The sequence below is a fragment of the Mesoplodon mirus genome (assembly GCF_964341445.2).
Source record: "Mesoplodon mirus genome assembly, chromosome: 16".
NCBI classification, from domain to species: Eukaryota; Metazoa; Chordata; class Mammalia; order Artiodactyla; family Ziphiidae; genus Mesoplodon; species Mesoplodon mirus.
Window position 1 is genome coordinate 41818596 of NC_138992.1, and position 26025 is coordinate 41844620.

Here is a 26025-nt window from a genome sequence, read left to right on the forward strand (position 1 = left end):
GAATAAAGAAAAACTTTAGATAAGGAGGAAAAACAAATACAAGGTGGTTACTAACCTGGCCATAGGTGCAAGAGAAAATGTAGACTTTTGTGTAGTCATGTGGGACTTCTCCAGGTCAGCTGTGTAGAACCAATTAGTTGGGTTGAGCAGAAGAAAATAATTTATCTGCCAGCACTTCCTACCTCTTATTTTTCATTGGTCAAAGCTCACCTCATGGTTTGTTACTATCCCTGTACTTTTCAGATTGTTGTGCTATGGGGCTTGGGATTTGGAAGTGGCAGGAGGAGCCAAGCTTCCTATGGGTCTAGGTGTAGGTATTGCTTTAGCTGTGGAGGTAGTGTTGGAAGCTGTACCATCACCTTCACCCCCAGAGGAAGCCAAGTCAACCAGTGGAATTAGAAGATTAATTTAGGTTAATGGCTGGTGCTATTGGGCAAGTGACTGAAGATCCAGGAGGCAGTGAATCTGCGGAAGCACATAAATTGGGTCTAACATAGAATGACATGTAGTGATTGCATCTGGTCAATTCCTTTAAAGATTCCTTATAATATGTAAATGTGCCTTTGATAGTACCTATGTCGCAGTTAAAACTCACTAAATGTTTATGAAGTTTAATTTTTAGATAACATCATCTCCTTGGTCATCAGATAGTCTTTTCAAAATTTAGATAGTTTATTTTTTAATAGATGGGGAAATAATCAAGCATAATTAATGTGGAAATAATCAAGCATAATTAATGTGAGAAGCAATAGATATCATTCCTTTGGATATCCATTGTTAATTGAGTCCTAGAGTTATACCAAAAGGCATTGATCTTGTGGATGTGTTACCTTTCAAATATGAGTATTCAACCAGGTCAATATTCTTTACAAAAGCCAATTGTCTAATTTTCACACCATTACTGTAACAGCAGAATTCAGATTAACATTTACATGGTCTTCTTATACAAAGATTTTGTTATTATTTATTTTTTGTTATTATTATTAGGATCAGGGTAGGATTGAACCCAGGTTCTCTGATAAGGCTTGTTGGACTGTCCAAGGTATAAAGGTTAAGAACAAATAGATGGGGCTTCCCTGTTGGCGCAGTGGTTGAGAGTCCACCTGCCGATGCAGGGGACACGGGTTCGTGCCCCGGTCCGGGAAGATCCCACATGCCGTGGAGCGGCTGGGCCCGTGAGCCATGGCCGCTGAGCCTGCGCGTCTGGAGCCTGTGCTCCGCAGCAGGAGAGGCCACAACAGTGAGAGGCCCGTGTACCGCCAAAAAAAAAAAAAAAAAGAATTTGGTGTTTTGGTGTTTATTATTAGGAAGCATGAATATACATATATATATATAATATTGTATATATTTTACCTAAATAATATTAGCTATTGATATGAATATCTTAAAATGTTATATAAATGTATTAACACATGTATTTTGTCCATATGTTTTACTGCCTTATATTTCATTGATGAATAATTTGTGATGTACATGCAGGGCTTTTTTCTTTTTTTGCTGTTATTAAAAATGTTGCACTGAACATTCTTTCTAGTGTTTTTGTGTATGTAAATATAGAATTGTTTTTCTAATTCGTATAACTAGCAGAGGAATTGATGATTCTGGTGAATGCATATCTTAAATTTTACTACATATTGCTGCATCACTCCCCAAAATACTCATTAGTTACTGCTCTTATTTTATTACAGTAATCTATTCTCTTTAAAAAGTTCCATAAGTGATCTTGCATGCATTTTAGAGGTATTCATAGTATTTATAGGTATTTTATAGATTTTACTGTTATAGTAATTATGATCTTTGTACCTAGATTTAATATACAGTAGCCTTGCTGAGCCCTTGTAAAGAATGTTGTACACATTCTAATAATTTGCCTGTAGTTTCCTTTCTCTCTCCCCAGTCATATTATTTGTGAATAATAAGTTTTTTTTTTCTTTCCAAACCCTGTATCCTTTCTCCCCTTGTCTCACTATATTACCTGGATTTCTCAGTACAGTGACTATATTTGTCTTGTTTATGATTTTCACTATTAGGATAATCTTTATCTGTTTGCCTATTTATAAGCAGAGTGAGAAAGTTCTTTTCTATTCCTGTTTCCTCCCTCCCTTTCGCCCCTGCTCCCACCCAACTCTTCTTTATTTTCTCTCTCTCTCTTTAAGAATCAATGGGTAGTAGATGTAACTTTTATTTTTGCATCTATTGATTGAGGACTTTCATTTTTTTCTCTTCTTTAAACAGTTACATGCAGAATATTATTAATGTGTTATCTAATGTTAAACTATCCTTCCATTTTTGTTACTGGCCTAACTTCTTCATGGTGAATTTTGTTATTATGATTATATATACTGGATTTAGTTTATAATATTATATTTAGGATTTTTATATCTCTCTTCATAATTGTGATTGGCTTATGATTTTTCACTCTCATAATGTCCTTACAGCACGTATTTGTATTTTTCAAAATAGCTTATTATATATCTGATCTAGCTTGTTAAGGATTTTCTTTTCCTCGAATATTCCTTTCACATCTGAAGCTGGGGAGCTGATTGATAAACATGTCTCTTAACCAGTTCTTGATATCTTTTATTCATTAACCAGATGCTTATTCCCTTCCCTTATAATCCTTCTAAATCAGCTTTCCAATAATCCTTTTAATTCAACAAACTTTACATGAAACAGAGGTTTTATGGGATGATAATGTGCAAAATTTGAAAAGTTGGACAAGTAACATTGGAAACATAGTTTCAAGTCCTCTCAGAGATTGACAAGACACATATGGAGATTCAGTAAAGCTTTGCAGAAAACTTGTCCTAAAACTACCACATTTTGGGAACTTGGTTCACATTTACTTCAATGTAAAATACATGTAAATTAAGAAAAATAAAAATTTTAACTTTGAAATAAGCCAAACTTGGTTATAAATAGTGATTTTGATAGATTAAGAGTGAATCAGAACACTTCACTACACAGATATATATTATTTTGGACTAAACATAAAAAACATACTTTTTGCTAGTAAACCTTTGTCTCAGTTAACTTATTGAAAGCTCTGAATAAGAATTTTCTAATATTACTTCAGAACCAAGGCAAGGGAGTTCATATTGAGGAATTATGATAAAATAGATATACATCTGTTTACTTAGGAATTTCAGAGATAAGAATAGATGCCATCTGAGATGTTTGCATTTAGAGCTTATTGTTTTCCCTCATCTTTTAGCTACCAGTTTTTGGTAGCATCTGGTTAGAATAAAGTTTTTGTTATTGATATGATAATTGAAACAATCTTGGGTTTCATAAAATTCCCTTAAAATAATCCCTCGTTTAAAGGGATTATAAGTATTGAAAAATCAAAGTTTGTGACCTTTAGAGCTAGAACCCTATTTTTAATTACTCTTTGTCTCTTCAGGAAAAACCGTCTGAAGGTGTGTTGATCAAAGGTCAAAGATATGGAACTGCCTTTTCTCTGCTTGAGTCCCTGAAGCCAAACATAGCCTTGGTTCCTCTCATTCTCCTTGACTGTTAGTAGCTTTTAGCATGCAGTGTACACGTTGCCTGACTTACTGATTTTATACTACAACTGTAGGTGTCTTTGCTCTTTTTACATGGTTGGATATGTGTTTCTTCTTTTATCAGCCTTTTGTAATAGTAAAAACAGGATCTAGAGTTTTATTTATTTGGTACCATATTATTGTAGCCTATAAAACCTTTTTGAAAGTACAGTTTACAATAAAAGAAAAAAAACTTATTTGAAAGAGTGTAGTTTATGGCTTTTTAATTAACTATTAAAAGTTATATCATAGGCCAATCCTAGCTTAATTAACCTATCTTCTTTTACAAATGTAATACGAGAAATTAACTGAAGTGGATTTCCAGTTTTGCTGAATTTAAACCCTGCAAATCATAATGATCATTTTTCTGCTTAAAAACATGGTCGAGAGAGAAATCCTCTCCCTGTCAGATTTGAAGTGCCTATTCCTTTGATATTTATGCGAAGGTCAGAATTAAAAAAAAATAATTCCATGGGACCCAGCTAATGTAACTCCCCCACCCCCAAATGATGAGCGTTGCTGATGGTACATGCAGGCAGCTTTTTGTCTATTCTGGGCAGTATAAATTTAATGTGTTGTTTTCAAGTATGCCATGTGTCCAGATGCCACAACCGTCTGTGAATTAAAAAGGCATTAAAATAAAAGTAAGTAAAATATTTGTAGGTATTTTTTTATGAAGACCTGGGAGTTTGTGATACAATTATGTTTGGATTAACTAATTGTATTAGGTTTCAGGAAAAACAAGTGCATTGTTTTCTTACAGCAATTTTAAACATTTTATGGTGTGGATTTATAGTACTACTCTATCCTCATAGCCTAGCCCATACCTTCTTCTCCCGCTATATTACTTATTTCTGTTAATGACATTACCATCTCGCTAACCCAGTATTTTGCAAGTATAGGCCGTGAACCACCTGAGTTTGAAAACTGCGCCAGGGAGCTGGTGCTTGTTTAAAATGCAGCTTCCTTGGACCCACCCTGACATTGCTGACCGGGTGTCTCTGAAGAGTAAGACCTGGGACTTTGTATTTTAGTTATGACTCAGTTTAAAAGCATAGTCATCTTCAGCTCTTCCTTTGCCTCATACCCCCATCCAGCATGTTCCCAAATTCTAAAAGTTAAACACAAAAACGTCACTTCCTTTCTACTTGCTGCATTCATCCCTTAGTGGATTACCTTTGAACATAACTAATATTTTTTAACTTATTAATTATGTTCAAACCTTCCAGTCTTTCTAATATCATTAGAAAGTGTCTGATTTGGTTACCTCACTGCGCAATACCCTTTTATGGTTTCCTGTTGAAAACAGGAAACCCGAGCCTTTTCCTCTGGAACTGAGATGTTCAGTTCTGGGCAGCTGACCCTTTCCACAGGGACTGGGATTTCCCCATTTTACCCAGGCCACAGCTGCCTCCTGAGAGGGAGGCCTGAGTACTCCATGCAGTTATGAGTTAAGCTGGTTCAAGATATTACACATTCATGTTATATTCATTCACTTTTTAAGATGACCTATTTGGCCATTTTTCCTCCCCTTAACACTTATGCTCCCCATTATTTTGTGGGTTTTTTTGGTTTTGTTTTTCATGGACCACTCTTTTGCTGTTCCCTTATGTTCCTATATTTTTCTTTATGTCCCTCTTGAACCCCATCCATTTTCAAGCAATTGATTATTACTTTTGCCTCTTGACATTAATTGAAACCGTATTCTTCTCAGAGACACCATTTCCCTGAAGCTTTCTTCAGGAGAAACTGTTCTTTCTTTAACCCTCCACATATGCATGGATTAAGATTTTGGTTGTTATCTTTTCATTTCCTTATTACCACTTCCAGATCATTTCTTTTTCCATGCATATAGAATGACAAATGAAACAAACAAAAAAACAGCTCCTTTGTGGTTCATTCCATTAGACTGTAGTGCCCTTTACCTCTCTTCTTTGCTGTTCTCTGTGGACATTCAGGTCACAGAGTCTCCCTAACTTAGAGTTTTCTTTCCATCCTACCCCAAATCTTTCCACCCTCCTGAGTGCCTTCACTATTCATATGTATGAAGTATATATTATTCTGGCCTCTCATTTCCTTATCTGCCATATTGTTTTCCTATCATTTTAGTCACCCTCCATGATGGTTGACTAACGTGCTTCATCCCGATAATAACATCAATCACCTCACACTTTCTATTAATAACCTTTAGTTCTTCTAGAGTAAAAGAAGACTTTGGTTATTGGACCTCATACAAATCTTTAAGTCGAAAAATCGATCTATTTTCTGCTTAACTCTTAAATCCCCACTGTCTCCACTTCTTTCTCTATCTTTAAACTCCATGGTACATCATTTCACCCACTTTTTATAGTACCCTAATCTTTTTGCCCTACTGCCCTTCTGTTACGCCTGTCTGGGAAAAACGAAACTGCTTAATACAGCTCTCTACCCTTTCCCTAGACCAGCAATGCACAGCTGAACACTCAGAAATATATTATTTGCAGTCATGTAGCTTGCTGCTACCGTGGATTCATGGTTACCAAATTAATGTGGTCTCTTAGTGTTTCTCATTAATCCGGTTTTCCCTAGACACCTCTTTCCGTTTCTCCACAACAGAAATTCCAGCCTCTGCACTCTCAAATCTCCAAACTTCCCACCTTCCGTTTCACTCTTAGGAGATAACCTTGCTTCCTAATTCATAGTGAAAGGAGAGCTACCACTTAGAGCTCCCTCTGCTTTCGGCAGCCAAACCTCAAAACTTACATATATTTTTACTCATCGTTTTTCCTCTTTCCTGCTGAAGTGAAATAGGTGGTCTGCTCTGATGATTCCTTCAAGTGTACACTGAATTCTGTCCCTTGCTAGCTACTTGGAAACCTCAATCATTTTCTGTTTTTTCTTTCCTGTGTCTTTACCTCCTCACTTTGTGCTGGTTCCTTCTACTTACTATTTAGACCAACTCAAATTTCCATCTGTATTCAAGAACAAACATGCCCTCAAGAGTAAAACAAAGCAAAGCATAACAAAAAATTCTCCCTCAACCTCAGTTCCTCTCTACTTACTATGCTATATCTCTCCTTCCTTTTACTTATTTTGTAACAGATTTGTCTAGGCTTTCCATCTCTGCTTTCTCACCTTGTACATATTCCTTAGACCATAGGAATTAAGTGTTTCAGTGTATGTGTCAGGGAAGAAGCAGGGATGACCATTGTTAAGTCATATCATAAGGCCACTTATAATGAAACTGATGAATGCCCATTCAATTTAGGTCCAAAGGGGCCATTGCTTCTTTTGCTCAGCATACTATTTTTGAGATTTATTTCCATTGTTGCATACTATCAGTAGTTTTTTGCTGGGTAAAATCTCATTATATGAATAAACCACAGTTTATCAGTTTTTCTATTGATCAACATTGGAACTGTTTCCACTTTTTGGCTACTATGAATAAAAATGCTGTGAATATCCTTGTACAAAGCTTTTTTTGTAGGCATATGTATTTATCTCTCTTAGATAAATACATAGGAGTAGAATTGTTGGTAGTTAATTTTGTAAGAAATTGTTAAACAATTTTCCAAAGTGGTTGTATGATTTTACAACTTACATACATGAGAGTTTCAGTTGCTCCACATCCTCCCAATATATATATATATATATATATATATATATATATATATTTTTTTTTTTTTTTTTCGTATGCGGGCCTCTCACTGTTGTGGCCTCTCCCGTTGAGGAGCACAGGCTCCGGACACGCAGGCTCAGTGGCCATGGCTCACGGGCCCAGCCACTCTGTGGCATGTGGGATCTTCCCGGACCGGGGCACGAACCCGTGTCCCCTGCATCGGCAGGCGAACTCTCAACAACTGTGCCACCAAGGAAGCCCCTCCCAATATTTTGTAGAGTAAATCTTTATTTGAATCATTCTAGTGGGTGTATAGTGATATTTCAATTCTAATTTTAATTTGCATTTTGCTGATTACTAATGGTGTTGAGAACTTTTTTGTGTGCTTGTTTGTTATTTGCATATCTTCTTTGGTGAAGTTTCTGTTCAAGTCTTTTACCCATTTTTTGTTGAGTTGTATGCCTTATATTATTAAGTAGTTCTTTATACATTCTGGATGCAAGTTCTTTTTGTCAGATACAGGATTATGAATATTTACTTCCTATAGGTAACTCACTAACTTATTTTCTTACTTGATAAAGTTCAGTACATGCTTTTCTTTTTGCTTTTATGGTGCATACCATCTGTGTTCTCTCTAAGTGTTATTTGCCTACCCCAAGGTCATGAAAATAATCTTCTTTTTTCCTAGCAGCTTCATTGTTTTGTTGTTTTTCTCTTTTGTTTAGGTCTATGGTCTATCCTCAGTTGAGTTTTGTGTGTGGTATGAGATAGGGGTCTGTTTGTTTTTTTTTTCCCCCATAAGGACATACAGTTTTTCCAGCACTATTTGTTGATACTGTAATTACTTTAGTTCTAAGTATAGATGAAGGGTAGTCCCAATTACTAAGATTCCTCTTTTGGAACATGACTTTTTGGAGTCATACAGATTACTGTCTTGTAGTTACTTTTCTAATGAATTTTTGTATCAATGTTGGCAAGTGATCAGGATTTTGGAAATCACATTTTCACACATTCGAGTTTTTACATACTCTTTCTGCAGCTACAAAGGAAATTAATTTGTCAAAGTAAAGATGAAATGGTCACTTTGATCCTTGAAAATATAAGGAAGACCACTGTTTAGCTCTCCAGTTTTATACAATAGGAATTTGTTCTTATTACAGACATCTCACTATTACACTTATGTCAAGGTATACATTGTCTACTTGGATGCTGTGTCACATTTTGATAGTCTTTTAATTACCTATTTTTCATTTCCTCAAGTGTGGAGAATTACCTCTGGAGATCTGAATCATGTACCCTTGCTTGAAATATTAAAATATAGATTCCATGAGTGGGGGGTGGGATACAGAAGTGACATTTAAAGTAAATTGTTGCAGAGTTTCAAAATCATGGATCTAAAAGCTGAATTTGATAGTGCACTGGAACATGAGTAGGGAACAAATGACAAACTTGGATCATTAATGCTTCTTTATACCAAGGAATTTTGCTTTATATAGGAAAAAGGCCATCATTTGGATGACTTAAGTATGTTAATTACATGATCAGCTTTGAATTTGTAAAACATTACTCTGGTATGTTAGATCAGGGACCCTTATCTTCTTCATTTACTACTTTCTTCAATTCAGCTTCTAGCATAAGATTGTATTTTCATGATTGGTTCTCAATTCTGATCAAGCCATAGCCAAACATCTTTTTTGCCTGTTTATAAATTAATACTTAGGTAAGAGAGTTTTTTTTTTGTTGTTGTTGTTGTTGTTTGTTTTTAAGTGAGGGTCAATCTTGTAGCCTTAAAAACTGAGATGTTTAATTTTTTGTGGTCATGGGTTGAATTTTTTTTAATAACCTGTGTTTCGATCTGTATTTAAATGTCACAGTCTGGATTGAATGCTTTTTCTGGAAGCAGAGACATATGTGAAGGCTTCAGGTTTCTTATTCTTTACATGTTCTTTCTGGATTTCATAAAAAAGGTATAAATGAGCAATAAAATAAGTTGGTTGGAATGTGATTAAATATAACACTACCTTTGTTTTTTTTTAAAGGTCACATATTATGCTTAAAAATATGTATGGCAAATTGCTGTGCAAAATTCAGGTTAAGAAAGGATATTAAAAACAAAAGTATTCTCTTTAATTTAAAAAGTCCTAAAGAGAGCGTACAGTTTTAATGGAGTAAAAATTAATTATGAATTATTTTAATATGCAATTTAGGTATTAAATAAAATTAACTTTTTTTCTTCCTTAAAAATGTGTTATCAAGCTTCAAGAATGTTAAAAACTTCTCTGATGATTTAATCTGAAATAATTCTTACAGCAAAATTCATAAATAATAAATATCTTATTAATCCATATTTTAGTTTAGCTAGGTCTCAGAGCAAGTTAGTTCCTCAGGGAATGTAGTCTTCTTTATAAAAGAAGGTGATGAGATGTAATCTCCAAGGAATTAAATTGTGAAAACAATCTTGGTATTGTACATGCTAATATGAATCTGTTATTCCCTTTCTGCATCTATCACAACACACTTTAAATTGTGGCTGATCTTGTATGCAAATAGCTGTCTTATTAGAAATTGTGGCTGTATGTGCTAATGTCTCTCTGGATTTCTTGGGGGTTTGCTATCTAACCATCAAAGCAATAGAAATGAATGATGATTACTGCAAGGCTTTGAAGAACAAAGAAAAGTCAGAGCATTTTAGGGGTTCTAGATGTCTGAGGCATTGACAGTTTGCACCATACACATGAATGGGTTTCTCTTTAGATCATTTAAAATAGCCCCAATGTGCTTATTAGGAAAGTAAAATATTTTCCACCTTCTTGTGTTTGTTGCAACTAATAAAATGTGAGTCATTTGTGCATGTGTGTGTTCTCTAGGCATTTTTTTTGTTTGTTTCAACATTTGTTAAAATGTAACATTGCTTAAAAAATAGAATATAATAATTTCAAAGACAAGAATAAAATTTAAATTTTTGAAATTTTGCATAAGGGTTATCAATCACCAGAATAATTAGGAACAAACATTTAAAACTAGTTCCTCTTTAATGTATCTCCTAGGTTGAAATTCTCTTAAAGTTTTTATATTCACAGGTTATTATACACATAAAATGTGTCATTTATAGAGTGTAGGCCCTTATAAACCTTTAGCTCCTTTAGCTTTTTTTTTTTGATATAGTTTTGTGTATTTAAAGTACATTTTAAAGTAAATAAAGTCCAGTTTACTTTGGTGAAAAGTTTCTCTATGAGTTCCTGACTTTTTTACTTACTACAGATAATGAATGAATAAAATACTGGCCTCTAAAGTGTTATCTCTGTTTGGATGTTTGTTTAAATGACCAGGAAGGAATTGGGGGAAACATAGTTAGTGACTGTTTTGGTAGAACGCCTTAGTAACTTGCTTTTTAAACATTTAAGCTATTCCATAAAGGCAAAAAAAAAAAAAAAAAAACTAAATTGAAGAGAGAATAATATCTTGTGTATTTATTCATTTAAACTAACTTCTCTCCTAAAATGTAGTGATATCTTCTCTAGTCCCACACAATCAAGATTAAAATAACTTGACTCCTCTCTACAATTAACAAATGCAAAACAGTATGCAAATGGATTGCTATATGAATAAATTATAATATATCTGTTGACATTATTTATGGTACTTCTTTATCAGAATTATTTTTGATATTCTGAATTACAACAAGTGAGAATATAGGATTAGGTGATGTCTTGGTTTCAATTCTGAAATTTTAATCATGTGTTATCTTAGATGTAATGACTATATGGTTTATGAGAGATTAAGACAATTTATTTGACTTTTTGTCTTTGTACATTCCTAGATATTACCATAATATTAAATCTGAAGATTATTATGAATATAAAAATAATTTTTTAGCTGAATTTATAATTTTCCTATATATAAGTAGAAATTATTACTTTGGAAATTTCTTTTACTGTATAAAGTGGGATCATTGTTTTCATTGCTCTATCTGTGTGACCATAAATATAAATAAACAATACAGTTTGGTCTGAACAGATTTCAAATGTGTTTGGCATTTGGCATTGTTAATAATGCTCATTTACAGTTTGATAATTGCATCAGTTTATATGGAGACATCTATACATCTATTTGTTTTAGTTAGGGTGATACTACCTATTGTGACACATAGATGCAAAATGTAAAGAGGCTCAAATGCTACAAGTTTATTTCTTGTGCTCATAGCAGTATGAAAGGGAAAACAAGTTGGTTGAATAGCTGTCCTCCATGCAGTCATTCAGGATCCAGGATGTCATGGGCTCTGCCATCTTCATCACATTATTAACAGGGTCATTCTGGAGGTTATCTCCATTTCAGCCAGATGAATGAGTACATATGAAAAGTTTTTATAGGTTAGTTATAGAAGTAGCAAACATTAATTTATTCATATTTCATTAATTGAAACTCAGTCACATTCCCACAACTAACAGCAAAGGAGGCTGGAAAATGTAATTGAGTGTGACCAGGAAAAAAAAAGGAGAGCATGTAATTTAGGAAACAGCTTTTCCTACATTCCACCTTTCTGGTCATGATATAGCCATGCACATCCTTTTTCCTGCCTCCCCAGTAGGGAGATCCTAAAGTTCCCCACTTACTAAATCCCGCACAAAGTCAAGGATCTCAAGCCAGTGCATAGTCTGTGGTTCCTTGAGGTTTACAGACTATGAAGTTTACCTACTGTTTCCCAGCCTCACCACTGCTTCATAGCTCCAATAATCACTCCCATTTAGAAAGGGAAGAATGGGAAACACAAAAGGATCATTGATCCATGCTGTGCAGGATACCGCTGAGAAGGCCCATTATACTGACAGTAGAAGTTTCTTGCTTAGACCCTAGTTATGGTCTTTTTTAGAGAAATTCCCTTGTCATGGCTCTGCCTTCTGGATGGTTCTCCTTCCTGGTCACATATGAAGTGAGTGTTACAAATCCACAAAGTTTGCCTTCTTTGGGGGCAACACTCTGCTGGTTTAAGCTTAGAGGCCCAAGGATTGGTTTTCATTCACAGAATTTTTTAAACAAAATTTCTGTTTTCCCTGTAAATATAGTTCACTCATATTTTAGTAACCTTTTTACCATTTCTAGTTAGTTCCATGTGCCAGTAATCACACTGCGATTTCTTTCCTAGACATGGTTCTCAAGTCTGCTTTCTTTATAAATATCAGATCTCCCACGCCTCTCTTTCTATAGTGGATGCCTCTAGGTGATCTGGAACATTACTATGTTCAGGTGAGAAAGGAACATCCTTGATCTGCTTTTTGCCCCCCCCTCTCTCTCTTTTTTAACTGAGATGTCTTAATGAGCATTTGTTCTTCAAAATCTGTTTAACTGTTTTCAGAAAATTTTAAAAAGTTTTATTGAAGTATAGTTGATTTACATTGCTGTATTAATTTCTGCTGTACAGCAAAGTGATTCTGTTATACATATATATACATTCTTTTTTTAAAATATTTTTTCCGTTATGGTTTATCATAGGATATTGAATATAATTCTCTGTACTCTACAGTAGGACCTTGTTGTTTTAGCCATTCTATATATAATAGTTTACATCTGCTAACCCCAACCTCCCACTCCATCCCTCCCCCCAACCCCCTCTGAGTCTGTTTCTGTTTCGTAGATAGGTTCATTTGTGTCATATTCTAGATTCAACATGTAAGTGATATCATATGGTATTTGTCTTTCTCTTTCTGACTTCCCTTAATGTGATTATCTCTAGTTGCATCCATGTTACTGCAAATGGTATTATTTCATTTTTCTTTTATGGGTGGGTAATGTTCCACTTTGTGTGTGTGTATAGATAGATGCATAGATAGATAGATAGGTAGATAGATATCTCATCATCTTCTTTATCCATTCATCTATCAATGGACATTTAGGTTGTTAACGTGTCTTGACTATTGTGAATAGTGTTGCTATGAACATAGGGGTGCATGTATCTTTTTGAATTATAGTTTTATCTGGGTATATGCCCAGGAGTGGGATTGCTGGATCATATGGTAATTCTATTTTTAGTTTTCTGAGGAAGCTCCATACCGTTTTGCAAAGTGGCTGTACCAACTTACACTCCCACCAACATATAGGAGGTTTCCTTTTACTCCGCATCCTCTCCAACATCTGTTATTTGTAGACTTTTTAATGATGGCCATTCTGACTGGTGTGAGGTGGTACCTCATTGCATTTTTTTAAATAATATTTTTTATTGAAAGTGGGCATAGAGGGAACCTACCTCAACATAAAAAAGGCCATATATGACAAACCCACAGCAAACATTCTCAATGGTGGAAAACTGAAAGGCATTTCCTAAAAAATCAGGAACAAGGCAAGGGTGCCCACTCTCGCTACTATTATTCAACAAAGATATGGAAGTCCTAGCCATGGTGATCAGAGAAGAAAAAGAAATAAAAGGAATCCAAATTGGCAAAGGTGAAGTAAAATTGTCACTGTTTGCAGATGACATGGTACTATATGTAGAAAATCCTAAAGATGCTACCAGAAAACTACAAGAACTAATCAATGAATTTAGTAAAGTTGCAGGATACAAAATTAATACACAGAAATCTCTTGCATTCCCATACACTAACAATGAAAGATCAGAAAGAGAAATTAAGGAAACAATCCCATTCATTACTGCAACAAAAATAATAAAATATCTGGGAATAAACCTACCTAAGGAGGCAAAATACCTGTATGCAGAAAACTATAATATACTGATGAAAGAAATCAAAGACGACACACACAGATGGAGAGATATACCATGTTCTTGGACTGGAAAAATCAATATTGTGAAAATGACTATACTACCCAAAGCAATCTATAGATTTAATGCTTCTCTTTAACTTTTATTTACTGCTTTTTGTCATTTAGAAGTTGGCTTTTCCAATCTTGTTCCCAAATTACTGGGCTCTCTATTCCCTCATAGTTTTGTTTGTGAACTGGCCAGTTCTTGCCTGACTTCATCTTTATCTTGTAGCTCCTTCCTTGAAGCATTGAGGAATGCTTCCAGGCACCCTCTGGGGAACACTTAGGCCTGTAATAGACCCCACCAACATATATGATTCAATCACAATAGAATTTCATTTCTTTTTCAGTAGAGTACAATGATAGTTTGAACTAAAATATTGCCTGCCATGTCAGTAAACAAAGGATGTGGCAGCCATCAAGCCATCACATTACAGCCACTGGATGGTGAGCCCTGAGGGAACTCAGGATGGAGACAAACAGGCTGCCCACTGCCAAGCCCATCTAGCAGTCAGCCACTGTAGCCACCTGTGATAGTACACCAGAGGAAACTCAGGATGAGAAAACACAAGATACTGGCCCCAGGTAGCTGAAGGGCATATCAAAGGAATGATTTTAGTGAGCCCAGACTCTTGCATCTTCCCATACATAGAAAAGAGCTAAATTCCTTAATCTGAGCTATCTGATTTTCTTTAATTAATAGTAATCTTTTGATGTTCCAACTACCTTGTCTTTGTTGCAGAAACTCCTGTATATCCTGGCTTCCCCCCTTGCCTCTTTGAGCAGTCTCTGAGAGTCATCTGAGATGCTTCCTCCCAGGCTTGAAGTCCTAAGAATATTTGCTGAATAAAACATAACTCTCAACTTGTAGGTTGTGCAGTTTTTTCAGTTGACAATAGTAAATAAGTTACAGAATACCCTCCTCCATCCCAGGCAGATCAAGATTCTGTGTTCTTACAAAGATACCCTTATGGTTTCTCTGGAGATTATTTCCATTCTAGCCAATTGGAAGGGGGAAAAGAACACAGGATTCAACAAGGGAGATTTTTAGTGTTCAGGTCTGGAAGTGGCACACATGACTTCCATTCATATTCTGTTGACAAGAATTCAATTAAATGTTTGATTTCAGGCTAGGAATAATAGTGCCAGGAAGAAAAGGACAATATGGATTTTGGTTAGTAGGTTGCGGTGTCCACTACAATATCTAAATTCAGTAAAAAGAATAGGGTTTGAAAGATATGTTGTGGATTAAAACAAACAGTGCATATAATGTAGTGTACGGGGGAGAAGAAATTTTCTTCTACCCTTCTAGGTTCTTCTGGCTGGTCTAAGAATTAAATTGACATGAGACAGATTAACAGGAGAAAATCAAACAGAACTTTAATAACATGTATACATGGGAGAGACCCAGGAAAACAGAGTGACTCATCAAAATGGCTGAAACCCTCACCTTAAATACCCTGATCTCCAGCTCTGTAACAGTGTGGTTTCATTGAGCATTAATAGTACTTGATAAAATGAATGTTACCAAGAATGAATAATTGGGAAATTTAATTGTATTTAATTGTATTTATTTGCACAAATTGTATCCTTGATAATTTATTTGAAAGAATTTTATATTCTTTTTTTTCTTTACATCTTTATTGGAGTATAATTGATTTACAATGGTGTGTTAGTTTCTGCTTTCTAACAAAGTGAATCAGCTATACATATACATATATCCCCATATCTCCTCCCTCTTGTGTCTCCCTCCCATGGTCCCTATCCCACCCCTCTAGGTGGTCACAAAGCACTGAGCAGATCTCCCTGTACTATGTGGCGGCTTCTGACTGGCTATCTATTTTACATTTGGTAGTGTATATATGTCCATGCCACTCTTACTTTGTCCCAGCTTACCCTACCCCCTTTCCTTGTCCTCAAGTCCATTATCTACGTCTGCATCTTTATTCCTGTCATACGCTTCGGTTCTTCAGAACTATTTTTTTTTTGATTCCATATATATGTGCTGGCATATGGTATTTGTTTTTCTCTTTCTGACTTACTTCACTCTGTATGACAGACTCTAGGTCCATCCACCTCACTACAAATAACTCAATTTCATTTCTTTTTATGGCTGAGTAATATTACATTGTGTGGAATATTACTTTATATAATATCTTCTTTATGCATTCATCTGTTGGACACTTAGGTTGCTTCCATGTCCTGGCTATTGTAAATAGAGCTGCAGTGAACATTGTAATACATGACTCTTTTTGAATTATGGTTCTCTCAGAGTATATGCCCAGTAGTGGGATTGCTGGGTCATATGGTAGCTCTATATTTAGTTTTTTAAGGAACCTCCATACTGTTCTCCATAGTGGCTCTATCAATTTACATTCCCACCAACAGTGCAAGAGGGTTCTGTTTTCCCACACCCTCTCCAGCATTTATTGTTGGTCGATTTTTGGATGATGGCCATTCTGATTGGTGTGAGGTGATACCTCATTGTAGTTTTGATTTGCATTTCTCTAATGATTAGTGATGTTGACATCCTTTCATGAGTTTGTTGGCAATCTGTATATCTTCTTTGGAGAAATGTCTCTTTAGGTCTTCTGCCCATTTTTGGATTGGGTTGTTTGTTTATTTGATATTGAGCTGCATGAGCTGCTTGTAAATTTTGGATATTAATCCTTTGTCAGTTGCTTCATTTGCAAAATTTTTCTCCCATCCTGAGGGTTGTCTTTTCATCTTCTTTATGTTTTTCTTTGCTATGCAAAAGGTTTTAAATTTCAATAGGTCCCATTTGTTTATTTTTATTTCCATTTCTCTAGGAGGTGGGTCAAAAAGGATCTTGCTGTGATTTATGTCATAGAGTGTTCTGCCTATGTTTTTCTCTAAGGGTTTTGTAGTGTCTGGCCTTACATTTAGGTCTTTAATCCATTTTGAGTTTATTTTTGTGTATGATGTTAGGGAATGTTCGAATTTCATTCTTTTACATGTAGCTGTTCATTTTCCCCAGCACCACTTACTGAAGAGGCTGTCTTTTCTCCATAGTATATCCTTGCCTCCTTTGTCATAGATTAGTTGACCGTAGGTGCGTGGGTTTATCTCTGGGCTTTCTATCCTGTTCGATTCATCTACATTTCAGTTTTTGTGCCAGTACCATGCTGTCTTGATTACTGTAGCTTTGTAATATAGGCTGATGTCAGGGACCCTGATTCCTCCAGCTCTGTATTTCTTTCTCAAGATTGCTTTGGCTCTTCAGGGTCTTCAGTGATTCCATACAAATTGTGAAAGTCTTTGTTCTAGTTCTGTGAAAAATGCCATTGGTAGTTTGATAAGGATTGCATTGAATCTGTAGATTATTTTGGGTAGTATAGTCATTCTCACTATGTTGATTCCTCCAATCAAAAAACATGGTATATCGCTCAATCTGTTTGTATCATCTTTAATTTCTTTCATCAGTGTCTTATAATTTCTGCATACAGGTCTCTTGCCTCCTTAGGTGGGTTTATTCCTAGGTAATTTATTCTTTTTGTTGCAGTGGTAAATGTGAGTGTTTCCTTAATTTCTCATTCAGATTTTTCATCATTAGTGTATAGGAAGCAAGAGACTTCTGTGCATTTATTTTGTATCCTACTACTTTACCAAATTCATTGATTATCTCTAGTAGTTTTCTGGGAGCATCTTTAGGATTCTCTATGCATAGTATCATGTCATCTGCAAACAGAGACAGCTTTACTTCTTCTTTTCCGATTTGCATTCCTTTTATTTATTTTTCTTGTCTGATTGCTGTGGCTAAAACTTCCAAAACTATGTTGAATAGTAGTGGTGAGAGTGGACACCCTTGTCTTGTTCCGGATCTTAGAGGAAATGGTTTCTGCCACCTGCCCCTGTGGGTGAGCAGACAAGCCTCTGGGGCTGGTGAGTGCTGGTTGACACCAATCCTCTGTGCGGGAATCTCTCTGCTTTGTCCTCTGCACCCATGTTGCTGCACTCTCCTCCACGGCTCCGAAGCTCCCCCCCTCCACCACCCACAGTCTCCGCCTGTGAAGGGGCTTCCTAATGTGTGGAAACCTTTCCTCCTTCACAGCTCCCTCCCACTGGTGCAGGTCCCATCCCTATTCTTTTGTCTCTGTTTTTTCTTTTTTCTTTTGCCCTACTCAGGTACGTGAGGAGTTTCTTGCCTTTTGGGACGTCTGAGGCCTTCTGCCGGTGTTCAGTAGTGTTCTGTAGGAGTTGTTCCACATGTAGATGTATTTCTGATGTATTTGTTGGGAGGAAGGTGATCTCCACGTCTTACTCCTCTGCCATCTTGAAGGTCTCTCGAATTTTATGTTCTTTACTAATATCTAATGGGAAGAAGTCAAATGCATTTTTACCTGTTGCTTTAAAAATAGATTTTGTGAAGTAAATTATTTCTGAAGTTTGTAGATAGTTCTTTTGATTTTTTTTGACTTCATCATAATTATTTTCTTTCTTTGCAGCAGGCATTTTGGAGATCAAAGATGGGGAGAAAAGATGCCTCCACTATAAAACTTCCTGTTGATCAGTATAGAAAGCAAATTGGTAAGCAATGAATTCCGTTTGATACATTCTTGTGAATTCAGATGAAGAAAAAAAGCAATTATGTGTGATATTAAGAAAATAACTTTTCCCTAATACATATGATGCACAGAATATGAATTACAAAGGACTGCACAGAATTTTTAAGGAACAAAAATCAGTGCAGCCCTGTTTACCTCTGAAGAAATACCTTGTTTGTACTTATGATTTTTCAAGGCTCTTTTAGATTTTATTAATTTGGTAAAGCAAAAATACTTTTATTGTTATTCTTAAGGCAAGATGCTTGTGTATAATCAGTATTTTTAATATTAACATCTGTTTAATTATTTATTTTTATCCTTATAAATATTTCAATTCTTTTGACTCTTAGTGGCAATAATGTGATAACCTCAAGATTCTCCATTAAAATTTTAACTTTGTAAAATGGTGGACTAGAGAGAAGTCCAGTCAACAGCAAGGAAAATACCAGGAAGCTTCCCTGTTTTAGACTATGCTCTAGGTGCAGGATTTCCTACCCAATCTTTTCAAGGATGCATGGAGTATTTACAAAAAATTACCTACATACTACATCACAAACCAAGTCCCCTCAATTTTAAAGAATCAGTATCCTGCAACCACAACTTTGAACAAAGTATAGTAAATTAGAAATCAGTTGGAAGCCAAAACGTTAACTTCCCCTTCCCTATCCCCTACCCTCTCTTCTTACATGTTCCTTCCTGTTGCCACCTGTTCCCATTCTTTTGGAAATTAAAATAATAATCATAATAATAATCTTAATAATAAAACCTCTTCTAAATAACTGACAGATAAACAAAGAAGTTACAATACAAGTCAGAAAATAGGTAGAAGTAATTGATAACAATAGAGTATATACCTGTTTTATGAATATGATACATAAGGTACACTCCATAAGGGAAAAGATGTTTGTGCAAAACAAAGGAGATGAAAACAAAGTGAAAAATATTTAAAATATGTAACCAATTAAAAATTTACATGTAGAAAAATAAAGTCCTACTATAAATAAAATAATCTGGATGTCTAATAGTAAAATGGGCAAAAAATATGAGCAGACAATTCATAAAAGAGGAAATCAAAATACACAAATAAAACCAAACAACTATTACAATAAAAAATGCAATCAAAAGAATCTTATGAACGATTTAACTCACCTAACTGATGGATAATGCAAATTAAAAAACAGTATTTCTGACTGTATTATTTCTTAGGAGAAGGTTTATGATATTTCTTTTGTATATATCTTCCTCCACTTATAGGATGCAGCATGAGTAAATAGTGTGGGTTGTTATATTATTTATGTGTTTAAACAGAAGGACTGACTTACCAGATTGAAGTTTGATCAAATGGGATGTGCTAAACCACATAAAGAATAACCATATTGGGGATCAATCCACATCCAACTCTTAAATAAACAATTCTTAGAATTTTGAAAAGTGTATATATTCAGGTAACCACATATGCCAATCAAAATATAGAACACTTCCATCTTCTCAGATAGTTCTAGTCAGTCCTTACCCACACCCCCCATATGCAACCACTGTTCTGATTTCTATCATCACTGATGACAGAAAAATAAAATAAAGCATCAGCTAAGATTTTTATTGAAATTGAATTGTATCTAATGATCAATTTTTGAGAATAGACACCCTAAAAATCTAAAGTATTCTGTTCTATAAACATTGCATATCTTTCCTTTGATTTAGTTCCATTCATATATATAAGAGCCAAGAAAGAATAAGACAGAGAAAGTAATATAATTGTAAAGTCTCATCCCTCTTCTTTTTTTTTTTTGGCTGTACTTGGGCCTCTCACTGTTGTGGCCTCTCCCGTTGTGGAGCACAGGCTCCAGACGTGCAGGCTCAGCGGCCATGGCTCACGGGCCCAGCCGCTCTGCGGCATGTGGGATCTTCCCAGACCGGGGCACGAACCCGCGTCCCCTGCATCGGCAGGCGGACTCCCAACCACTGCGCCACCAGGGAAGCCCTCAGCCCTCTTCTTATACTAAATTGTTCTGAGGATTCTGTGTTATGCATTATGTTCCCATATATAGTTATCTTTCCTGTTTCACTTCCTCTTGAAAATATAAGCAGGCACAAGATATAACCTTCTCACAGAATGCTTGTGAGATCCATAAAAAGTGTTAGAGCAGTTTATAAAGTAGAGTGTTGCATGGACATGAGTTATCCTGGGTAAACTTTGCAAATACAGTAATCATGATCAAACAAAATATACTAAAATTAAAATAGCGAGAGTATACTTTTGTATACTCTTTTTAAGGATAATGTACTGCAGTGTTTAGATTTTCATGTATATAATATAGAATAATATAGTAATATTATATAAGTAATAATAATAATATGTAAGATTTTGTAAAGACAGAGAAAAAAGCGAAATAGAAAATATATTAATTAGTTAATTAATTAGGATATTAACTAATTTGAGAATTTTCTGAAGGAAAAATTTTTTTTCTCACTTAATGTGTCAGAATTAGAAAGTACCAGAAGCCTCAACTCATACTAATGATGATAGATGATCTATCACTGACATTGTCTTCCTTACATGGAGTTCTATGCAGACGTTTTCCCAGATATGATCCAAAATGTGAGGAGGGAATAAAGCAACTAGAATTATTTTAAGAAGATATTTCAGTATTGGTGGTAAAAAACAAAGTACAAATAGCATATAAACTGAGTACCACAGTGTTTTTATTTTAGTATTCAAGCTGTTAGTAAGCTAATTTAGATTGCTAATAAAGTTTCACAATAAATAGAGGTGTTGTATGTGTGCAGTGTTCACTTGTTACTAAATCTCATTTATTTATGTAATTTTTGTATGGTCAGTCAGTAACTGTACATGGCAAAACCAGTGCCATTTTTGAATGATGATTTCAATATCACTGGTTAATATTTGTCTTCCACTAAAAGTTTTGCCTTTTAAATTATGTAGTAAATGACAGTGATTAATGGCTTTCACAAAAAGCCTTTCTTACAATAGTCTTTGCTCAGGTAAGAATCAAATGAGCTGACACTGTGACTGGAAACACCTCGTAGATAGAGAATTTTCACATTAAATGGACACTACATTAATTACTGTATCATTATTTGAAATGTGTAGTGAACTGAGATGGAATACCCTTCTCACTTTCAAGGCAGTATACTAAGAAAAATTGAATATTCTGAAATATTGCTGACTGCAAGGGGAAATAAATTGGTTTGGGCCTTACATTTCTTCAGAAATAATGTTTTAAAAATAGCGAGTGTGAGACTGGCTAATATTACATGCATTATTCTAGAGATAAATTATTTCAAAATTGGAAAAGAATAGAATTTTTAAAACTTCTAACATAATTAAGATATTTTATAAATACATATTATTAAATATATGAGGCCAAATAATACATGTGCTAGGTAAATCATACAAAAATTATATCTAATTTACTTATAAATTCCTATTTTCTTATATAACAGAAGTATTATAGGCATCTTGTGCCACGCACGTCTTATTTCATCCTCATAGTAGTCCTATAGGAGCTTCATTGTTTACAGATCAGGAAAATACAGCACAGATGGGTTAAAGAACTTTCTCAAGGTGCTACATTTGGTAAGAGGTAGAGCCAGGACTCCATTCCAAGAAACTGACCACAGAATCCCTTCACTATACTGCTTCCCTGGGGCCAAAGACTATATTAGGTACTGGCAGATGCAAAAATAATTAAGTCATAAGATCTAAGTTCATGGAATTGGCAGTATAATAGCACTATGGCTATTATGACTGTCTGAGGAAACTCTGCTCATAATTTAGAAATACAATGTCCAAAATAAATTCTGGTATTACTTAATTCTCTCTATATTTTTAAAAGTCCTAATGTTATTATTGTGGTTTATTTATTAAAAATTCATATATAATGGTGTACGTATTTACTATTTCCTCTATTCCTAATTCTATTTTATGTCCCAGACCTTCTATCTAAAATCATTTCCTTTTGTGCCTCGTAGACATCATTTTTTAGAATTTCCTAGAATATATGCCTGCTTGTGGCAATTTCTCAGTTTCTTTTTTTAAAAAATGATACTGATATACCATTATTTCTGAAATATGTTATCTCTTGCTATTGAATTTGTATTTAGACAGTTTTGTTTTTATTTCATTGTGTGTTCTTTCAATATATTAAAATATCACTCCTTTGCATTCTATTGTTTTTACTCCTAGGAACTCAATCTAAATGTTACTTCTTTAAAAATAATCAATTTTTTTTAACCTCCTTTTAAGATTTTCTGTGTCTTTGGATTTCTGCAGTTTCACTAAGATGAGTCTAAGTATAGGTTTGACTTCATTTATTCTATTTGGGGTTTACTGGGCTTCCTATTGTTGTAGATTCATTTTCTTAAATATGTTCTTGAAAATTCTTATCCATTGTTACCCCAGTTTCATTCATTTTCTCTAATTTTTGGCAAATACCAGATATTCTATTGCTGTACAATAGAAAGGTGCATTTTCAGCTTTACTAAATGCTGGTAAATTACTCTCTAAAGTGGATGCACTCACTATTTTACAGTCACAAAATCGATGTAAAATGTTGTCTGTTTCTCCATATTCTTTGTTAATTTTCAGACTTAAAATTTTTGCCCATCTCAAAGACATGAAACTATTCATTCTTATTTTAGTTTTCATTTTATTACTTACTAAGATTAATCATCTAATATGTTTATTGATCTTTTGATTTCTCTCTTTCACAAATCTATTGCTGCCATTTTTCTTTTTCTATTTTTGTGTGTGAGTAGAATTTTAACTACTATTCTTTTCTTTCATTCTTTTTTCATCTGTTAATAGATCTATATTTTCTTGAACCAATTTGTGTAACATCCTGGGATGAAGCTGAATGAAATCTACTGAGTTGCTTTTCTCTCATTGCATTGTTTCAATTCATTATTTTTTAAAATTTTTTTTAATTTTTTGATTAGATTCTGCTTTATAACAAAGTGAATCAGTCATACATATACATCTGTTCCCACATCCCTTCCCTCTTGCGTCTCCCTCCCTCCCACTCTCCCCATCCCACCCCTCCAGGCAGTCACAAAGCACCGAGCTGATCTTGCTGTGCTATGCGGCTGCTGCCCACTAGTTATCTACCTTACGTTTGGTACTGGATATATGTCCATGCCTCTCTTTTGCTTTGTCAAAGCTTACCCTTCCCCCTCCCCATATCCTCAAGTCCATTCTCAAGTAGGTCTGTGTCTTTATTCCTGTTTTACCCCTAGGTTCTTCATGACATTTTTTTTCTAATTCCAGATATATGTGTTAGCATACGGTATTTGTCTTTCGCTTTCTGACTTACTTCACTCTGTATGACAGGCTCTAGGTCTATCCACCTCATTACAAATAGCTCAGTTTCGTTTCTTTTTATGGCTGAGTAATATTCCATTGTATATATGTGCCACATCTTCTTTATCCATTCATCCGATGATGGACACTAAGGTTGATTCCATCTCCGGGCTATTGTGAATAGAGCTGCAATGAACATTTTGGTACATGTCTCTTTTTGAATTATGGTTTTCTCAGGGTATATGCCTAGTAGTGGGATTGCTGGGTCATATGGTAGTTCTATTTTTAGTTTTTTAAGGAACCACCATACTGTTCTCCATAGTGGCTGTACCAATTCACATTCCCACCAGCAGTGCAAGAGTGTTCCCTTTTCTCCACACCCTCTCCAACATTTATTCTTTCTAGATTTCTTGATGATGGCCATTCTGACTAGTGTGAGATGATGTCTCATTGTAGTTTGGATTTGCATTTCTCTAATGATTAATGATGTTGAGCATTCTTTCATGTGTTTGTTGGTAGTCTGTATATCTTCTTTGGAGAAATGGCTATTTAGGTCTTCTGCCCATTTTAGGATTGGGTTCTTTGTTTTTTTGTTATTGAGCTGCATGAGCTGCTTATAAATTTTGGAGATTAATCCTTTGTCAGTTGCTTCATTTGCAAATATTTTCTCCCATTCTGAGGGTTGTCTTTTGGTCTTGTTTATGTTTTCCTTTGCTGTGCAAAAGCTTTGAAGTTTCATTAGGTCCCATTTGTTTATCTTTGCTTTTATTTCCATTTCTCTAGGAGGTGGGTCCAAAAGGATCTTGCTGTGATTTATGTCATAGAGTGATCTGCCTATGTTTTCCTCTAAGAGTTTGATAGTTTCTGGCCTTACATTTAGGTCTTTAATCCATTTTGAGCTTATTTTTGTGTATGGTGTTAGGGAATGATCTAATCTCATACTTTTACATGTCCCTGTCCAGTTTTCCCAGCACAACTTCTTGAAGAGGCTGTCCTTTCTCCACTGTACATTTCTGCCTCCTTTATCAAAGATAAGTTGACCATATGTGCGTGGGTTTATCTCTGGGCTTTCTATCCTGTTCCATTGATCTATCTTTCCGTTTTTGTGCCAGTACCGCACTGTCTTCACTAATGTAGCTTTGTAGTATAGACTGAAGTCAGGGAGCCTGATTCCTCCAGCTCCGTTTTTCATTCTCAAGATTGCTTTGGCTATTCGGGGTCTTTTGTTTTTCCAAACAAATTTTGAAATTTTTTGTTCTAGTTCTGTGAAAACTGCCAGTGGTAGTTTGATAGGGATTGCATTGAATCTGTAGATTGCTTTGGGTAGTAGAGTCATTTTCACAATATTGATTCTTCCAATCCAGGAGCATGGTATATCTCTCCATCTATTTGTATCATCTTTAATTTCTTTCATCAGTGTCTTATAATTTTCTGCATACAGGTCTTTTGTCTCCTTAGGTAGGCTTATTCCTAGATATTTTATTCTTTTTGTTGCAATGGTAAATGGGAGTGTTTTCTTGATTTCATTTTCAGATTTTTCATCATTTGTGTACAGGAATGCCAGAGATTTCTGTGCATTAATTTTGTATCCTGCTACTTTACCAAATTCATTGATTAGCTCTAGTAGTTTTCTGGTAACATCTTTAGGATTCTCTATGTATAGTATCATGTCATCTGCAAACAGTGACAGCTTTACCTCTTCTTTTCCATTTGGATTCCTTTATTTCCTCTTCTTCTCTGATTTCTGTGGCTAAAACTTCCAAAACTATGTTTAATAAGAGAAGTGAGAGTGTGCGACCTTGCCTTGTTCCTGATCTTAGGGGAAATGGTTTCAGTTTTTCACCATTGAGGATGATGTTGGCTGTGGGTTTGTTATATATGGCCTTTATCATGTTGAGGAAAGTTCCCTCTATGCCTACTTTATGCAGGGTTTTTATCATAAATGGGTGCTGAATTTTGTCGAAAGCTTTCTCTGCATCTATTGAGATGATCATATGGTTTTTCTACTTCAGTTTGTTAATATGGTGTATCACGTTGATTGATTTGCGTATTTTGAAGAATCCTTGCATTCCTGGAATAAACCCCACTTGATCATGGTGTATGATCCTTTTAATGTGCTGTTGGATTCTGTTTGTGAGTATTTTGTTGAGGATTTTTGCATATATGTTCATCAGTGTTATTGGCCTGTAGTTTTCTTTCTTTGTGACATCCTTGCCTGGTTTTGGTATCAAGGTGATGGTGGCC

The 26025-nt window shown here is 35.0% G+C and overlaps 1 protein-coding gene across 4 annotated transcripts in view; it reads left to right on the plus strand.

Annotated features, from left to right (window-relative positions):
• TRIQK (triple QxxK/R motif containing) overlaps positions 1-26025 on the plus strand; it is a 91309-nt gene that overhangs the window by 27513 nt on the left and 37771 nt on the right. For 3 of the 4 annotated variants that reach the window (XM_082601621.1, XM_082601620.1, XM_082601622.1), the window contains one exon: positions 18363-18444. In XM_082601621.1, the coding sequence (XP_082457747.1) occupies positions 18384-18444 (61 nt within the window). In that variant the 5' untranslated portion in view covers positions 18363-18383. The remainder of the gene's footprint in view (positions 1-18362; positions 18445-26025) is intronic. The other variant, XM_082601623.1, reaches the window with a different exon arrangement.